This window comes from Zea mays, unplaced genomic scaffold (assembly GCF_902167145.1).
Source record: "Zea mays cultivar B73 unplaced genomic scaffold, Zm-B73-REFERENCE-NAM-5.0 scaffold_34, whole genome shotgun sequence".
Classification (NCBI taxonomy): domain Eukaryota; kingdom Viridiplantae; phylum Streptophyta; class Magnoliopsida; order Poales; family Poaceae; genus Zea; species Zea mays.
This window is the reverse complement of record NW_023366970.1, coordinates 46,366-59,305: the sequence shown is the minus strand read 5'-3', so window position 1 is coordinate 59,305 and position 12,940 is coordinate 46,366. Positions and strand designations below refer to the sequence as shown.

The 12,940-nt window shown below is 37.5% G+C and overlaps 3 protein-coding genes and 1 pseudogene across 4 annotated transcripts in view; 2 read left to right on the top strand and 2 right to left on the bottom strand.

The window, feature by feature from the left end:
• LOC118474847 (photosystem I assembly protein Ycf3) overlaps nt 1-12,940 on the bottom strand; it is a 39,802-nt gene that overhangs the window by 13,955 nt on the left and 12,907 nt on the right. Inside the window, exon 3 of the mRNA XM_035963785.1 lies at nt 1-12,940. This exon is cut by the window's left edge and continues 13,955 nt beyond it; it is cut by the window's right edge and continues 11,065 nt beyond it. The gene's annotated coding sequence lies outside the window, so the exon portion shown is untranslated.
• The window catches only part of LOC118474839 (photosystem I P700 chlorophyll a apoprotein A2-like), a 36,871-nt gene that overhangs the window by 15,883 nt on the left and 8,048 nt on the right, over nt 1-12,940 (bottom strand). Inside the window, exon 1 of the mRNA XM_035963778.1 lies at nt 1-12,940. This exon is cut by the window's left edge and continues 15,883 nt beyond it; it is cut by the window's right edge and continues 8,048 nt beyond it. The gene's annotated coding sequence lies outside the window, so the exon portion shown is untranslated.
• Nucleotides 6,614-12,940, top strand: part of LOC118474838 (DNA-directed RNA polymerase subunit beta''-like) — a 29,708-nt pseudogene continuing 23,381 nt past the window's right edge. Inside the window, exon 1 of the transcript XR_004854426.1 lies at nt 6,614-12,940. This exon is cut by the window's right edge and continues 23,381 nt beyond it. The product of XR_004854426.1 is annotated as a DNA-directed RNA polymerase subunit beta''-like (transcript).
• Nucleotides 12,416-12,940, top strand: part of LOC118474844 (ATP synthase subunit a, chloroplastic) — a 25,542-nt gene continuing 25,017 nt past the window's right edge. Inside the window, exon 1 of the mRNA XM_035963783.1 lies at nt 12,416-12,940. This exon is cut by the window's right edge and continues 25,017 nt beyond it. Within this exon, the coding sequence (XP_035819676.1) occupies nt 12,476-12,940 (465 nt within the window). The 5' untranslated portion in view covers nt 12,416-12,475.

The window sequence follows — 12,940 nt, the reverse complement described above, 5'->3', positions numbered from 1 at the left end:
AGTTTCGCTTATTCTCCTCGATGGATTCTATCTTAAAACACACATTGCTAACACTAGAAAACTTCCCGCTTCTTTCTATTCTATTGAGATGACAAAGAAGAAAAGAAGAAAAAGTGGATTTCCAGTCGCAGGCTGCAAAATTCAGAACAAATTAGAACCATTAACTATAATATAATAAAATTAGAATATAATAATATAATTAACTATAATATAATAAAATAAAACTATAATATAATAATATAATAAATATAATATTATTATTATTATTTTTTGAATTGCAGTAGTGAACGACTCTTAAATCGGTATTCCCCCCCATTATTTTGAATGGCATAATAAAATAGAATAAGAATAAATGTTTCCCTAATCTGTATATAGGGAAACTCCAGGTCCGAACAGCATTATTATCTACAGATCCCCCTTATGTACATATTCCTATGGGGAATCGTGCTTTAATTTTTCATTGTATTAAATATCTTGAATAAAAAAAAAAAGAGGGAATTTGCTCTGATATAGATTATAGCCAGGCCTTCTTGGCCCACCTAAGTGCAATTACGATAAAAGAAAGGATATGTAGATAGGTGGATAACTAGATTGGCAAGTACTTAAAAAATAAAGTACTTTATCTTTATTTTAGGATTCTACAACGAAATCCTTTATTTTCTAGCAATTCTACTACTACGAAACAAAAAAGACCCTTCAAATTCTTTTTGAAAAAGAAACTAAGCGTGCTATTCTAAATCGAACTAAAGTCAAACTTTCTAGTGCTTATAAATTCTTATGGCTTTATCCCTTTCATAGAAAGGAGATAAAACGAGAAATCTTTGCTATCCAATCTTTTTAGAATATCATAAAGTTTCAGTGGCAGAATTTTTTTCTAGGACTGTTTTATCAATTCATTTTTATTCCATTTCAACCCCTGCTAAATTCGAACTTTCGTCGAAATCGTCTCTATTCATATGTATGAAATACATATATGAAATACGTATGTGGAGTTCCCTAGAATTTCATGTGATTCAGTAAACAGAATATGGATTCCATGATTGCTAGATTGATCCGTAGGGATTGATGAAGAGTGAGCTGATAATGGAATTTTTCTTCTATAAATAGGAAACTTAAGATTCAAATGCTCCGGAATGGAAATGAGGGAATGTCCACAATACCCGGATTTAGTCAGATCCAATTCGAGGGATTTTGTAGATTCATTAATCAAGGCTTGGCGGAAGAACTTGAGAAGTTTCCCACAATTAAAGATCCAGATCACGAAATTGCATTTCAATTATTTGCGAAAGGATATCAATTGCTAGAACCCTCGATAAAAGAAAGGAATGCTGTGTATGAATCACTCACCTATTCTTCCGAATTATATGTATCCGCGAGATTAATTTTTGGTTTCGATGTGCAAAAGGAAACCATTTCTATTGGAAACATTCCTATAATGAATTCCTTAGGAACCTTTATAATAAATGGAATATACCGAATTGTGATCAATCAAATATTGCTAAGTCCTGGTATTTACTACCGCTCGGAATTAGACCATAAGGGAATTTCTATATATACCGGGACTATAATATCAGATTGGGGAGGAAGGTCGGAATTAGCAATTGATAAAAAAGAAAGGATATGGGCTCGCGTGAGTAGAAAACAAAAGATATCTATTTTAGTTCTATCATCAGCTATGGGTTCGAATCTAAGAGAAATTTTAGATAATGTTTCCTACCCCGAAATTTTCTTGTCTTTCCCGAATGCTAAGGAGAAGAAGAGGATTGAGTCAAAAGAAAAAGCTATTTTGGAGTTTTATCAACAATTTGCTTGTGTAGGTGGGGACCTGGTATTTTCGGAGTCCTTATGCGAGGAATTACAAAAGAAATTTTTTCAACAAAAATGTGAATTAGGAAGAGTTGGTCGACGAAATATGAATCGGAGACTGAATCTTGATATCCCTCAGAACAATACATTCTTGTTACCACGAGATGTATTGGCCGCTACGGATCATTTGATTGGAATGAAATTTGGAACGGGTATACTTGACGATGACGATATGAATCACTTGAAAAATAAACGTATTCGTTCGGTTGCAGATCTGTTACAAGATCAATTCGGACTGGCTCTTGGCCGTTTACAACATGCGGTTCAAAAAACTATCCGTAGAGTATTCATACGTCAATCGAAACCGACTCCACAAACTTTGGTAACTCCAACTTCAACTTCGATTTTATTAATAACTACTTATGAGACCTTTTTTGGCACATACCCCTTAGCTCAAGTTTTTGATCAAACCAATCCATTGACACAAACGGTTCATGGGCGAAAAGTGAGTTGTTTGGGTCCAGGAGGATTGACGGGGAGAACTGCAAGTTTTCGGAGCCGAGATATTCATCCGAGTCACTATGGGCGTATTTGTCCAATTGACACGTCCGAAGGAATCAATGTTGGACTTACCGGATCGTTAGCTATTCATGCGAGAATTGATCACTGGTGGGGATCTATAGAGAGTCCGTTTTATGAAATATCTGAGAAAGCAAAAGAAAAAAAAGAGAGACAGGTAGTTTATTTATCACCAAATAGAGATGAATATTATATGATAGCAGCAGGAAATTCTTTGTCCTTGAATCAGGGTATTCAGGAAGAACAGGTTGTTCCAGCTAGATACCGTCAAGAATTCCTGACTATTGCATGGGAACAGATTCATGTTAGAAGTATTTTTCCTTTCCAATATTTTTCTATTGGAGGTTCTCTCATTCCTTTTATTGAGCATAATGATGCGAATCGGGCTTTAATGAGTTCTAATATGCAGCGCCAAGCAGTTCCACTTTCTCGGTCCGAGAAGTGCATTGTTGGAACTGGATTGGAACGCCAAACAGCTCTAGATTCGAGGGTTTCCGTTATAGCCCAACGCGAGGGAAAGATCATTTCTAGTGATAGTCACAAGATCCTTTTATCAAGTAGTGGGAAGACCATAAGTATTCCTTTAGTTGCCCATCGGCGCTCTAACAAAAATACTTGTATGCACCAAAAACCTCGGGTTCCGCGGGGTAAATCCATTAAAAAAGGGCAAATTTTAGCGGAGGGAGCAGCTACAGTTGGCGGGGAACTTGCTTTAGGAAAAAACGTTTTAGTAGCTTATATGCCCTGGGAGGGTTACAATTTTGAAGACGCAGTACTAATTAGTGAACGTTTGGTATATGAGGATATTTATACTTCTTTTCACATCCGAAAATATGAAATTCAGACGGATACGACAAGCCAAGGCTCCGCTGAAAAAATCACTAAACAAATACCACATCTAGAAGAACATTTACTTCGCAATTTGGACAGAAATGGAGTTGTAAGGTTGGGATCCTGGGTAGAAACTGGCGATATTTTAGTAGGTAAATTAACGCCTCAGATAGCGAGCGAATCGTCCTATATCGCGGAAGCTGGATTATTACGGGCTATTTTTGGTCTTGAGGTATCCACTTCAAAAGAAACTTCTCTCAAACTACCTATAGGTGGAAGAGGGCGCGTTATCGATGTGAAATGGATCCAGAGGGACCCCTTTGACATAATGGTTCGTGTATATATTTTACAGAAACGTGAAATCAAAGTTGGGGATAAAGTAGCTGGAAGACACGGGAATAAGGGGATCATTTCCAAAATTTTGCCTAGGCAAGATATGCCCTATTTGCAAGATGGAACACCTGTTGATATGGTCTTCAATCCCTTAGGAGTACCCTCACGAATGAATGTGGGACAAATATTTGAAAGCTCGCTCGGATTAGCAGGGGATCTGCTAAAGAAACATTATAGAATAGCACCCTTTGATGAGAGATATGAGCAAGAGGCTTCAAGAAAACTTGTGTTTTCGGAATTATATGAAGCCAGTAAACAAACAAAAAATCCATGGGTATTTGAACCCGAGTACCCGGGAAAAAGCAGAATATTTGATGGAAGAACAGGAGATCCCTTCGAACAGCCTGTTCTAATAGGGAAGTCCTATATCTTAAAATTAATTCATCAAGTTGATGAGAAAATTCATGGACGTTCTACTGGGCCCTACTCACTTGTTACCCAACAACCCGTTAGAGGAAGAGCCAAGCAAGGGGGACAACGAATAGGAGAAATGGAAGTTTGGGCTTTAGAAGGATTTGGTGTTGCTCATATTTTACAAGAGATACTTACTTATAAATCTGATCATCTTATAGCTCGCCAAGAAATACTTAATGCTACGATCTGGGGAAAAAGAGTGCCTAATCACGAGGATCCGCCAGAATCTTTTCGAGTGCTCGTTCGAGAACTACGATCTTTGGCTCTAGAACTGAACCATTTCCTTGTATCTGAGAAGAACTTCCAGGTTAATAGGGAGGATGTTTGATCGGAATAAATATAAATTTTTTTCTTATTTCTATTTTATGATTGACCAATATAAACATAAACAACTTCAAATTGGACTCGTTTCCCCTCAACAAATAAAGGCTTGGGCTAAAAAAATCCTACCTAATGGGGAAGTCGTTGGCGAAGTCACAAGGCCCTCCACTTTTCATTATAAAACCGATAAACCAGAAAAAGATGGATTGTTTTGCGAAAGAATCTTTGGACCCATAAAAAGCGGAATTTGTGCTTGTGGAAACTCTCGAGCGAGCGTAGCTGAAAACGAAGACGAAAGATTTTGCCAAAAATGCGGGGTAGAATTTGTTGATTCTCGGATACGAAGATATCAAATGGGATACATCAAACTAGCATGTCCAGTGACTCATGTGTGGTATTTGAAAGGTCTTCCTAGTTATATTGCGAATCTTTTAGATAAACCCCTTAAGAAATTGGAGGGCCTAGTATATGGTGATTTCTCTTTTGCTAGGCCCAGCGCTAAAAAACCTACTTTCTTACGATTACGGGGTTTATTCGAAGATGAAATTTCATCCTGTAACCACAGTATTTCTCCCTTTTTTTCTACCCCAGGCTTTGCAACATTTCGAAATCGGGAAATTGCAACAGGAGCAGGCGCTATTAGAGAACAATTAGCAGATTTAGATTTGCGAATTATTATAGAGAATTCTTTGGTTGAATGGAAGGAATTAGAAGACGAGGGGTATAGTGGAGATGAATGGGAAGATAGAAAAAGACGAATAAGAAAAGTTTTTTTGATTAGACGCATGCAATTGGCGAAACATTTTATTCAAACAAATGTAGAACCAGAATGGATGGTTTTGTGCTTATTACCGGTTCTTCCTCCCGAATTGAGACCCATTGTTTATAGATCTGGGGATAAAGTAGTGACTTCAGATATTAATGAACTTTATAAGAGAGTTATCCGTCGGAACAACAACCTTGCCTATCTATTAAAAAGAAGTGAATTAGCACCAGCAGATTTAGTAATGTGCCAGGAAAAATTGGTACAAGAAGCCGTGGATACACTTCTTGATAGTGGGTCCCGCGGGCAACCGACGAGGGATGGTCACAATAAAGTATACAAATCACTTTCAGATGTAATTGAGGGTAAAGAGGGGAGGTTTCGCGAGACTCTGCTTGGGAAACGGGTCGATTACTCGGGGCGTTCTGTCATTGTTGTGGGTCCTTCGCTTTCATTACATCAATGTGGATTACCTCTAGAGATAGCAATAAAGCTTTTTCAGCTATTTGTAATTCGCGATTTAATCACGAAACGTGCTACTTCTAATGTCAGGATTGCTAAAAGGAAAATTTGGGAAAAGGAACCCATTGTATGGGAAATACTTCAAGAAGTTATGCGGGGACATCCTGTACTGTTGAACAGAGCACCTACCCTGCATAGATTAGGCATACAGGCCTTCCAACCCACTTTAGTAGAGGGACGTACTATTTGTTTACATCCATTAGTGTGTAAGGGTTTCAATGCGGACTTTGATGGGGATCAAATGGCTGTTCACCTACCTTTATCCTTGGAAGCTCAGGCGGAAGCCCGTTTACTTATGTTTTCTCATATGAATCTCCTGTCTCCCGCTATTGGAGATCCTATTTGCGTGCCAACCCAAGACATGCTTATCGGACTTTATGTATTAACGATTGGAAACCGTCTAGGTATTTGTGCAAATAGATATAATAGTTGCGGAAACTCTCCAAATAAAAAAGTAAACTACAATAATAACAATTATTATAAGTATACGAAAGATAAAGAACCCCATTTTTCTAGTTCCTATGATGCACTGGGAGCTTATAGACAAAAACGAATCGGTTTAAACAGTCCCTTGTGGCTCCGATGGAAACTAGATCAACGCATCGTTGGGTCAAGAGAAGTTCCGATTGAAGTTCAATATGAATCTTTTGGGACTTATCATGAGATTTATGCCCACTATCTAGTAGTGGGAAATAGAAAAAAAGAAATCCGTTCTATATACATTCGAACCACTCTTGGTCATATTTCTTTTTATAGAGAAATAGAGGAAGCCATACAAGGATTTAGTCGGGCCTATTCATACACTATCTAAACAAGGAAGTTAGATTCGGCGATGCCCCTTTCGGGGGGCATTCCGATTTCGCTAGTACCATCTTTTTTGCCGCGCAAATCCAGATTGAGATTGAGGAAAGGGAGTAAATTAAGTTTTCGAATCACTGACTCAGGCCCATTGTCGAATCCTACTCAGCAATTGTCGAATCCTACTCAGCCAAAAAAAGGGGGTACTTATGTATGGCAGAACGGGCCAACCTGGTCTTTCATAATAAAGAGATAGACGGAACTGCTATGAAACGGCTTATTAGCAGATTAATAGATCATTTCGGAATGGGATATACATCCCATATACTGGATCAAATAAAGACTCTGGGCTTCCATCAAGCCACTACTACATCGATTTCTTTAGGAATCGAGGATCTTTTAACAATACCCTCTAAAGGATGGTTAGTCCAAGACGCGGAACAACAGAGTTTTCTTTTGGAGAAACACTATTATTATGGAGCTATACACGCGGTAGAAAAATTACGCCAATCCGTTGAGATATGGTATGCTACAAGTGAATATTTGAAACAAGAAATGAATTCGAATTTTCGAATAACGGATCCTTCTAATCCAGTCTATCTAATGTCTTTTTCAGGAGCCAGAGGAAATGCATCTCAGGTACACCAATTAGTAGGTATGAGAGGGTTAATGGCGGATCCTCAAGGACAAATGATTGATTTACCTATTCAAAGCAATTTACGCGAGGGACTTTCTTTGACAGAATATATAATTTCCTGCTACGGAGCCCGAAAAGGGGTTGTAGATACTGCTGTACGAACAGCGGATGCTGGCTATCTTACACGTAGACTTGTTGAAGTAGTTCAACATATTATTGTGCGTAGAAGAGATTGTGGTACTATCCAAGGTATTTCTGTGAGTCCTCAAAATGGGATGACGGAAAAACTTTTTGTCCAAACACTAATTGGTCGTGTATTAGCAGACGATATATATATTGGTTCACGATGCATTGCTTCTCGAAATCAAGATATTGGAATTGGATTAGTCAATCGATTCATAACTGCCTTTCGAGCACAACCGTTTCGAGCACAACCAATATATATTAGAACCCCCTTTACTTGCCGGAGCACATCTTGGATCTGTCAATTATGTTATGGGCGGAGTCCCACTCATGGGGATCTGGTCGAATTGGGGGAAGCTGTAGGTATTATTGCGGGTCAATCAATTGGGGAGCCGGGGACTCAATTAACATTAAGAACTTTTCATACTGGTGGAGTATTCACAGGGGGTACTGCCGACCTTATACGATCCCCCTCGAATGGAAAAATCCAATTCAATGAGGATTTGGTTCACCCCACACGTACCCGTCATGGGCAGCCTGCTTTTCTATGCTATATAGACTTGCATGTAACTATTCAGAGTCAGGATATTCTACATAGTGTGAATATTCCGTTAAAAAGCTTGATTCTAGTGCAAAATGATCAATATGTAGAATCTGAACAAGTAATTGCGGAGATTCGTGCCGGAACGTCCACTTTGCATTTTAAAGAAAAGGTACAAAAGCATATTTATTCCGAATCAGACGGGGAAATGCACTGGAGTACTGATGTTTACCATGCGCCCGAATATCAATATGGTAATCTTCGTCGATTACCAAAAACAAGCCATTTATGGATATTGTCAGTAAGTATGTGCAGATCCAGTATAGCATCTTTTTCGCTGCACAAGGATCAAGATCAAATGAATACTTATTCTTTTTCTGTTGATGGAAGATATATCTTTGACTTCTCAATGGCTAATGATCAAGTAAGCCATAGACTGTTGGATACTTTTGGTAAAAAAGATAGAGAAATTCTTGATTATTTAACGCCAGATCGAATCGTGTTCAACGGTCATTGGAATTGTTTCTATCCTTCCATTCTTCAAGATAATTCAGATTTGTTGGCGAAAAAGCGAAGAAATAGGCTCGTCGTTCCATTACAATATCATCAAGAACAAGAAAAAGAGCGAATATCCTGTTTGGGTATTTCAATGGAAATACCCTTTATGGGTGTTTTACGTAGAAATACTATTTTTGCTTATTTTGACGATCCACGATACAGAAAAGATAAAAGGGGTTCAGGAATTGTTAAATTTAGATATAGGACCCTGGAGGAAGAATATCGGACCCAAGAGGAAGAGTATAGGACTCGAGAGGAAGAATATCGGACTCGAGAGGAAGACTCAGAAGACGAATATGAGAGCCCAGAGAACAAATATAGGACCCGAGAGGGAGAGGGCGAATATAAAATCCTAGAAGACGAATATAGGACTCTAGAGGACGAATATGAAACCCTAGAAGATGAATATGGGATCCTAGAGGACGAATATAGGACTCTAGAGAAAGACTCAGAGGAAGAATATGGGAGCCTAGAGAACAAATATAGGACTCGAGAGGGAGAGGGCGAATATGAAATCCTAGAGGAAGAATCAGAAGAAGAATATGGGAGCTCTGAAGATGGCTCAGAGAAGGAATATGGGACTTTAGAAGAAGACTCAGAAGAAGACTCAGAGGAAGACTCAGAAGACGAATATGGGAGCCCGGAGGAAGATTCTATCTTAAAAAAAGAGGGTTTTATTGAGCATCGAGGAACAAAAGAATTTAGTCTAAAATACCAAAAGAAGTAGATCGGTTTTTTTTCATTCTTCAAGAACTGCATATCTTGCCGAGATCCTCATCCCTAAAGGTACTTGACAATAGTATTATTGGAGTCGATACACAACTCACAAAAAATACAAGAAGTCGACTAGGTGGATTGGTCCGAGTGAAGAGAAAAAAAAGCCATACAGAACTCAAAATCTTTTCCGGAGATATTCATTTTCCTGAAGAGGCGGATAAGATATTAGGTGGCAGTTTGATACCACCAGAAAGAGAAAAAAAAGATTCTAAGGAATCAAAAAAAAGGAAAAATTGGGTTTATGTTCAACGGAAAAAATTTCTCAAAAGCAAGGAAAAGTATTTTGTTTCGGTTCGACCTGCAGTCGCATATGAAATGGACGAAGGGATAAATTTAGCAACACTTTTCCCGCAGGATCTCCTGCAAGAAGAGGATAATCTCCAACTTCGACTTGTCAATTTTATTTCTCATGAAAATAGCAAGTTAACTCAAAGAATTTATCACACGAATAGTCAATTCGTTCGAACTTGCTTAGTAGTGAATTGGGAACAAGAAGAAAAAGAGGGAGCTCGTGCTTCTCTTGTTGAGGTAAAAACAAATGATCTAATTCGCGATTTCCTAAGAATTGAGTTAGTCAAGTCTACTATTTTGTATACACGAAGAAGGTATGATAGGACAAGTGTAGGATTGATTCCCAATAATAGGTTAGATCGCAACAATACCAATTCCTTTTATTCCAAGGCGAAGATTCAATCACTTAGCCAACATCAAGAAGTTATTGGCACCTTGTTGAATCGAAATAAAGAATATCCATCTTTGATGATTTTGTTGGCATCCAACTGTTCTCGAATTGGTTTATTCAAGAATTCTAAATATCCCAATGCGGTAAAAGAATCGAATCCTAGAATTCCTATTCGAGATATTTTTGGGCTCTTAGGCGTTATTGTACCTAGTATATCGAATTTTTCTTCATCTTACTATTTATTAACGCATAATCAGATCTTGTTAAAAAAATACTTGTTCCTTGACAATTTGAAACAAACCTTACAAGTACTTCAAGGACTTAAATACTCTTTAATAGACGAAAATAAAAGGATTTCGAATTTTGACAGTAACATCATGTTGGAGCCATTCCATTTGAATTGGCACTTTCTCCATCATGACTCATGGGAAGAGACATTGGCAATAATTCACCTTGGACAATTTATTTGTGAAAATTTATGTCTATTTAAATTACACATAAAAAAATCTGGTCAAATTTTCATTGTTAATATGGACTCCTTTGTTCTAAGAGCAGCTAAGCCTTATTTGGCCACTATAGGAGCAACTGTTCATGGTCATTATGGAAAAATCCTTTACAAAGGAGATAGGTTAGTTACGTTTATATATGAAAAATCGAGATCCAGTGATATAACGCAAGGTCTTCCAAAAGTAGAACAAATCTTCGAAGCGCGTTCAATTGATTCACTATCGCCGAATCTCGAAAGGAGAATTGAGGATTGGAATGAACGTATACCAAGAATTCTTGGGGTTCCCTGGGGATTCTTGATTGGAGCTGAGCTAACCATAGCCCAAAGTCGTATCTCTTTGGTTAATAAGATCCAAAAGGTTTATCGATCCCAAGGGGTACAGATCCATAATAGACATATAGAGATTATTATACGCCAAGTAACATCAAAAGTAAGGGTTTCCGAAGATGGAATGTCTAATGTTTTTTTACCTGGGGAATTAATAGGACTATTGCGAGCGGAACGAGCAGGGCGGGCTTTAGATGAATCGATCTATTATCGGGCAATCTTATTGGGAATAACAAGGGCTTCCCTGAATACCCAAAGTTTCATATCTGAAGCAAGTTTTCAAGAAACTGCTCGAGTTTTAGCAAAAGCTGCCCTACGAGGTCGTATTGATTGGTTGAAAGGTCTGAAAGAAAACGTAGTTCTGGGGGGGATTATACCTGTTGGTACCGGATTCCAAAAATTTGTGCATCGTTCCCCACAAGACAAGAACCTTTATTTAGAAATTCAAAAAAAAAATCTATTCGCGTCGGAAATGAGAGATATTTTGTTTCTCCATACAGAATTAGTTTCTTCTGATTCTGACGTAACAAACAATTTCTATGAAACATCAGAGACCCCGTTTACCCCTATTTATACGATTTAAGTATACATAAAGCAATTTTTTTTACTTTAATTTAAACTATACTTTTGACCTTAGAATGCTAACAGGTCTGATTTTCGATTTTGTACTTAAATTTAAATTGTATTTTAATAAGTAAAAGAAGTCAGTTAATTCATTAAGGCTATGTTTATACCGTGTATCAATGGTCAAGAAGGTTCCATTGGAACAATTATTATTTATTTCAAGCTATTTCGGCTCTTTCTTAATCTTCAAAAAGAAATGAATTCCGTAATGGTAACACGAAAAAAGAAAAAAAAAGGAAGTGTGGAAAAAATGACAAGAAGATATTGGAACATCAATTTGAAAGAGATGATAGAAGCGGGAGTTCATTTTGGTCATGGTATTAAGAAATGGAATCCCAAAATGGCCCCTTACATCTCGGCAAAGCGTAAAGGTACTCATATTACAAATCTTGCTAGAACAGCTCGTTTTTTATCAGAAGCTTGTGATTTAGTTTTTGATGCAGCAAGTCAGGGAAAAAGCTTCTTAATTGTTGGTACCAAAAAAAGAGCAGCGGATTTAGTAGCATCAGCTGCAATAAGGTCTCGTTGTCATTATGTTAATAAAAAGTGGTTCAGCGGTATGTTAACGAATTGGTCGATTACCAAAACTAGACTTTCTCAATTTAGAGACTTAAGAGCAGAAGAAAAAATGGGAAAATTCCACCATCTCCCAAAAAGAGATGCGGCAATCTTAAAGAGAAAATTATCTACCTTGCAAAGATATCTCGGCGGGATCAAATATATGACGAGGTTGCCTGACATTGTGATCGTCCTTGATCAGCAAAAAGAGTATATAGCTCTTCAGGAATGTGCCATTTTGGGGATTCCTACTATTTCTTTAGTCGATACAAATTGTGACCCAGATCTTGCGAATATATCGATTCCTGCCAACGATGACACTATGACTTCAATTCGATTAATTCTTAACAAATTAGTATTTGCAATTTCTGAGGGCCGTTCTCTCTATATAAGAAATCGTTGATTAAGAAGAATAGTGAATTCTTGAGCAACTGCGTAGATTTATAGGATTAATTACTATTCTTTTTTGTTTTGCATAGATAAAAGAAGGGAAATATTGATATATATTAGAGGGTATTGATATATATTATGATCTGATGTGATTTCTTGGTATATTAAATATAAGATTAATACTTCAAGTTGCTGAGTTGAGAAAGAGATGCTTGAATCAAAAGAATTCCTTTTTTGAAGTTCAATTTTTATCAGAGGACAATATGAATATTACACCATGTTCCATTAAAACACTCAAGGGGTTATATGATATATCGGGTGTAGAAGTAGGGCAACACTTCTATTGGCAAATAGGAGGTTTCCAAATTCATGCCCAAGTACTCATCACTTCTTGGGTCGTAATTACTATTTTGCTAGGTTCAGTTATCATAGCTGTTCGGAATCCACAAACCATCCCGACCGATGGTCAGAATTTCTTCGAATATGTCCTTGAGTTTATTCGAGACTTGAGCAAAACTCAGATTGGAGAAGAATATGGTCCCTGGGTTCCCTTTATTGGAACTATGTTCCTTTTTATTTTTGTTTCGAATTGGTCAGGTGCTCTTTTACCTTGGAAAATTATAGAGTTACCCCATGGGGAATTAGCAGCGCCCACGAATGATATAAATACTACTGTTGCTTTAGCTTTACTAACATCAGCGGCATATTTTTATGCGGGTCTTAGCAAA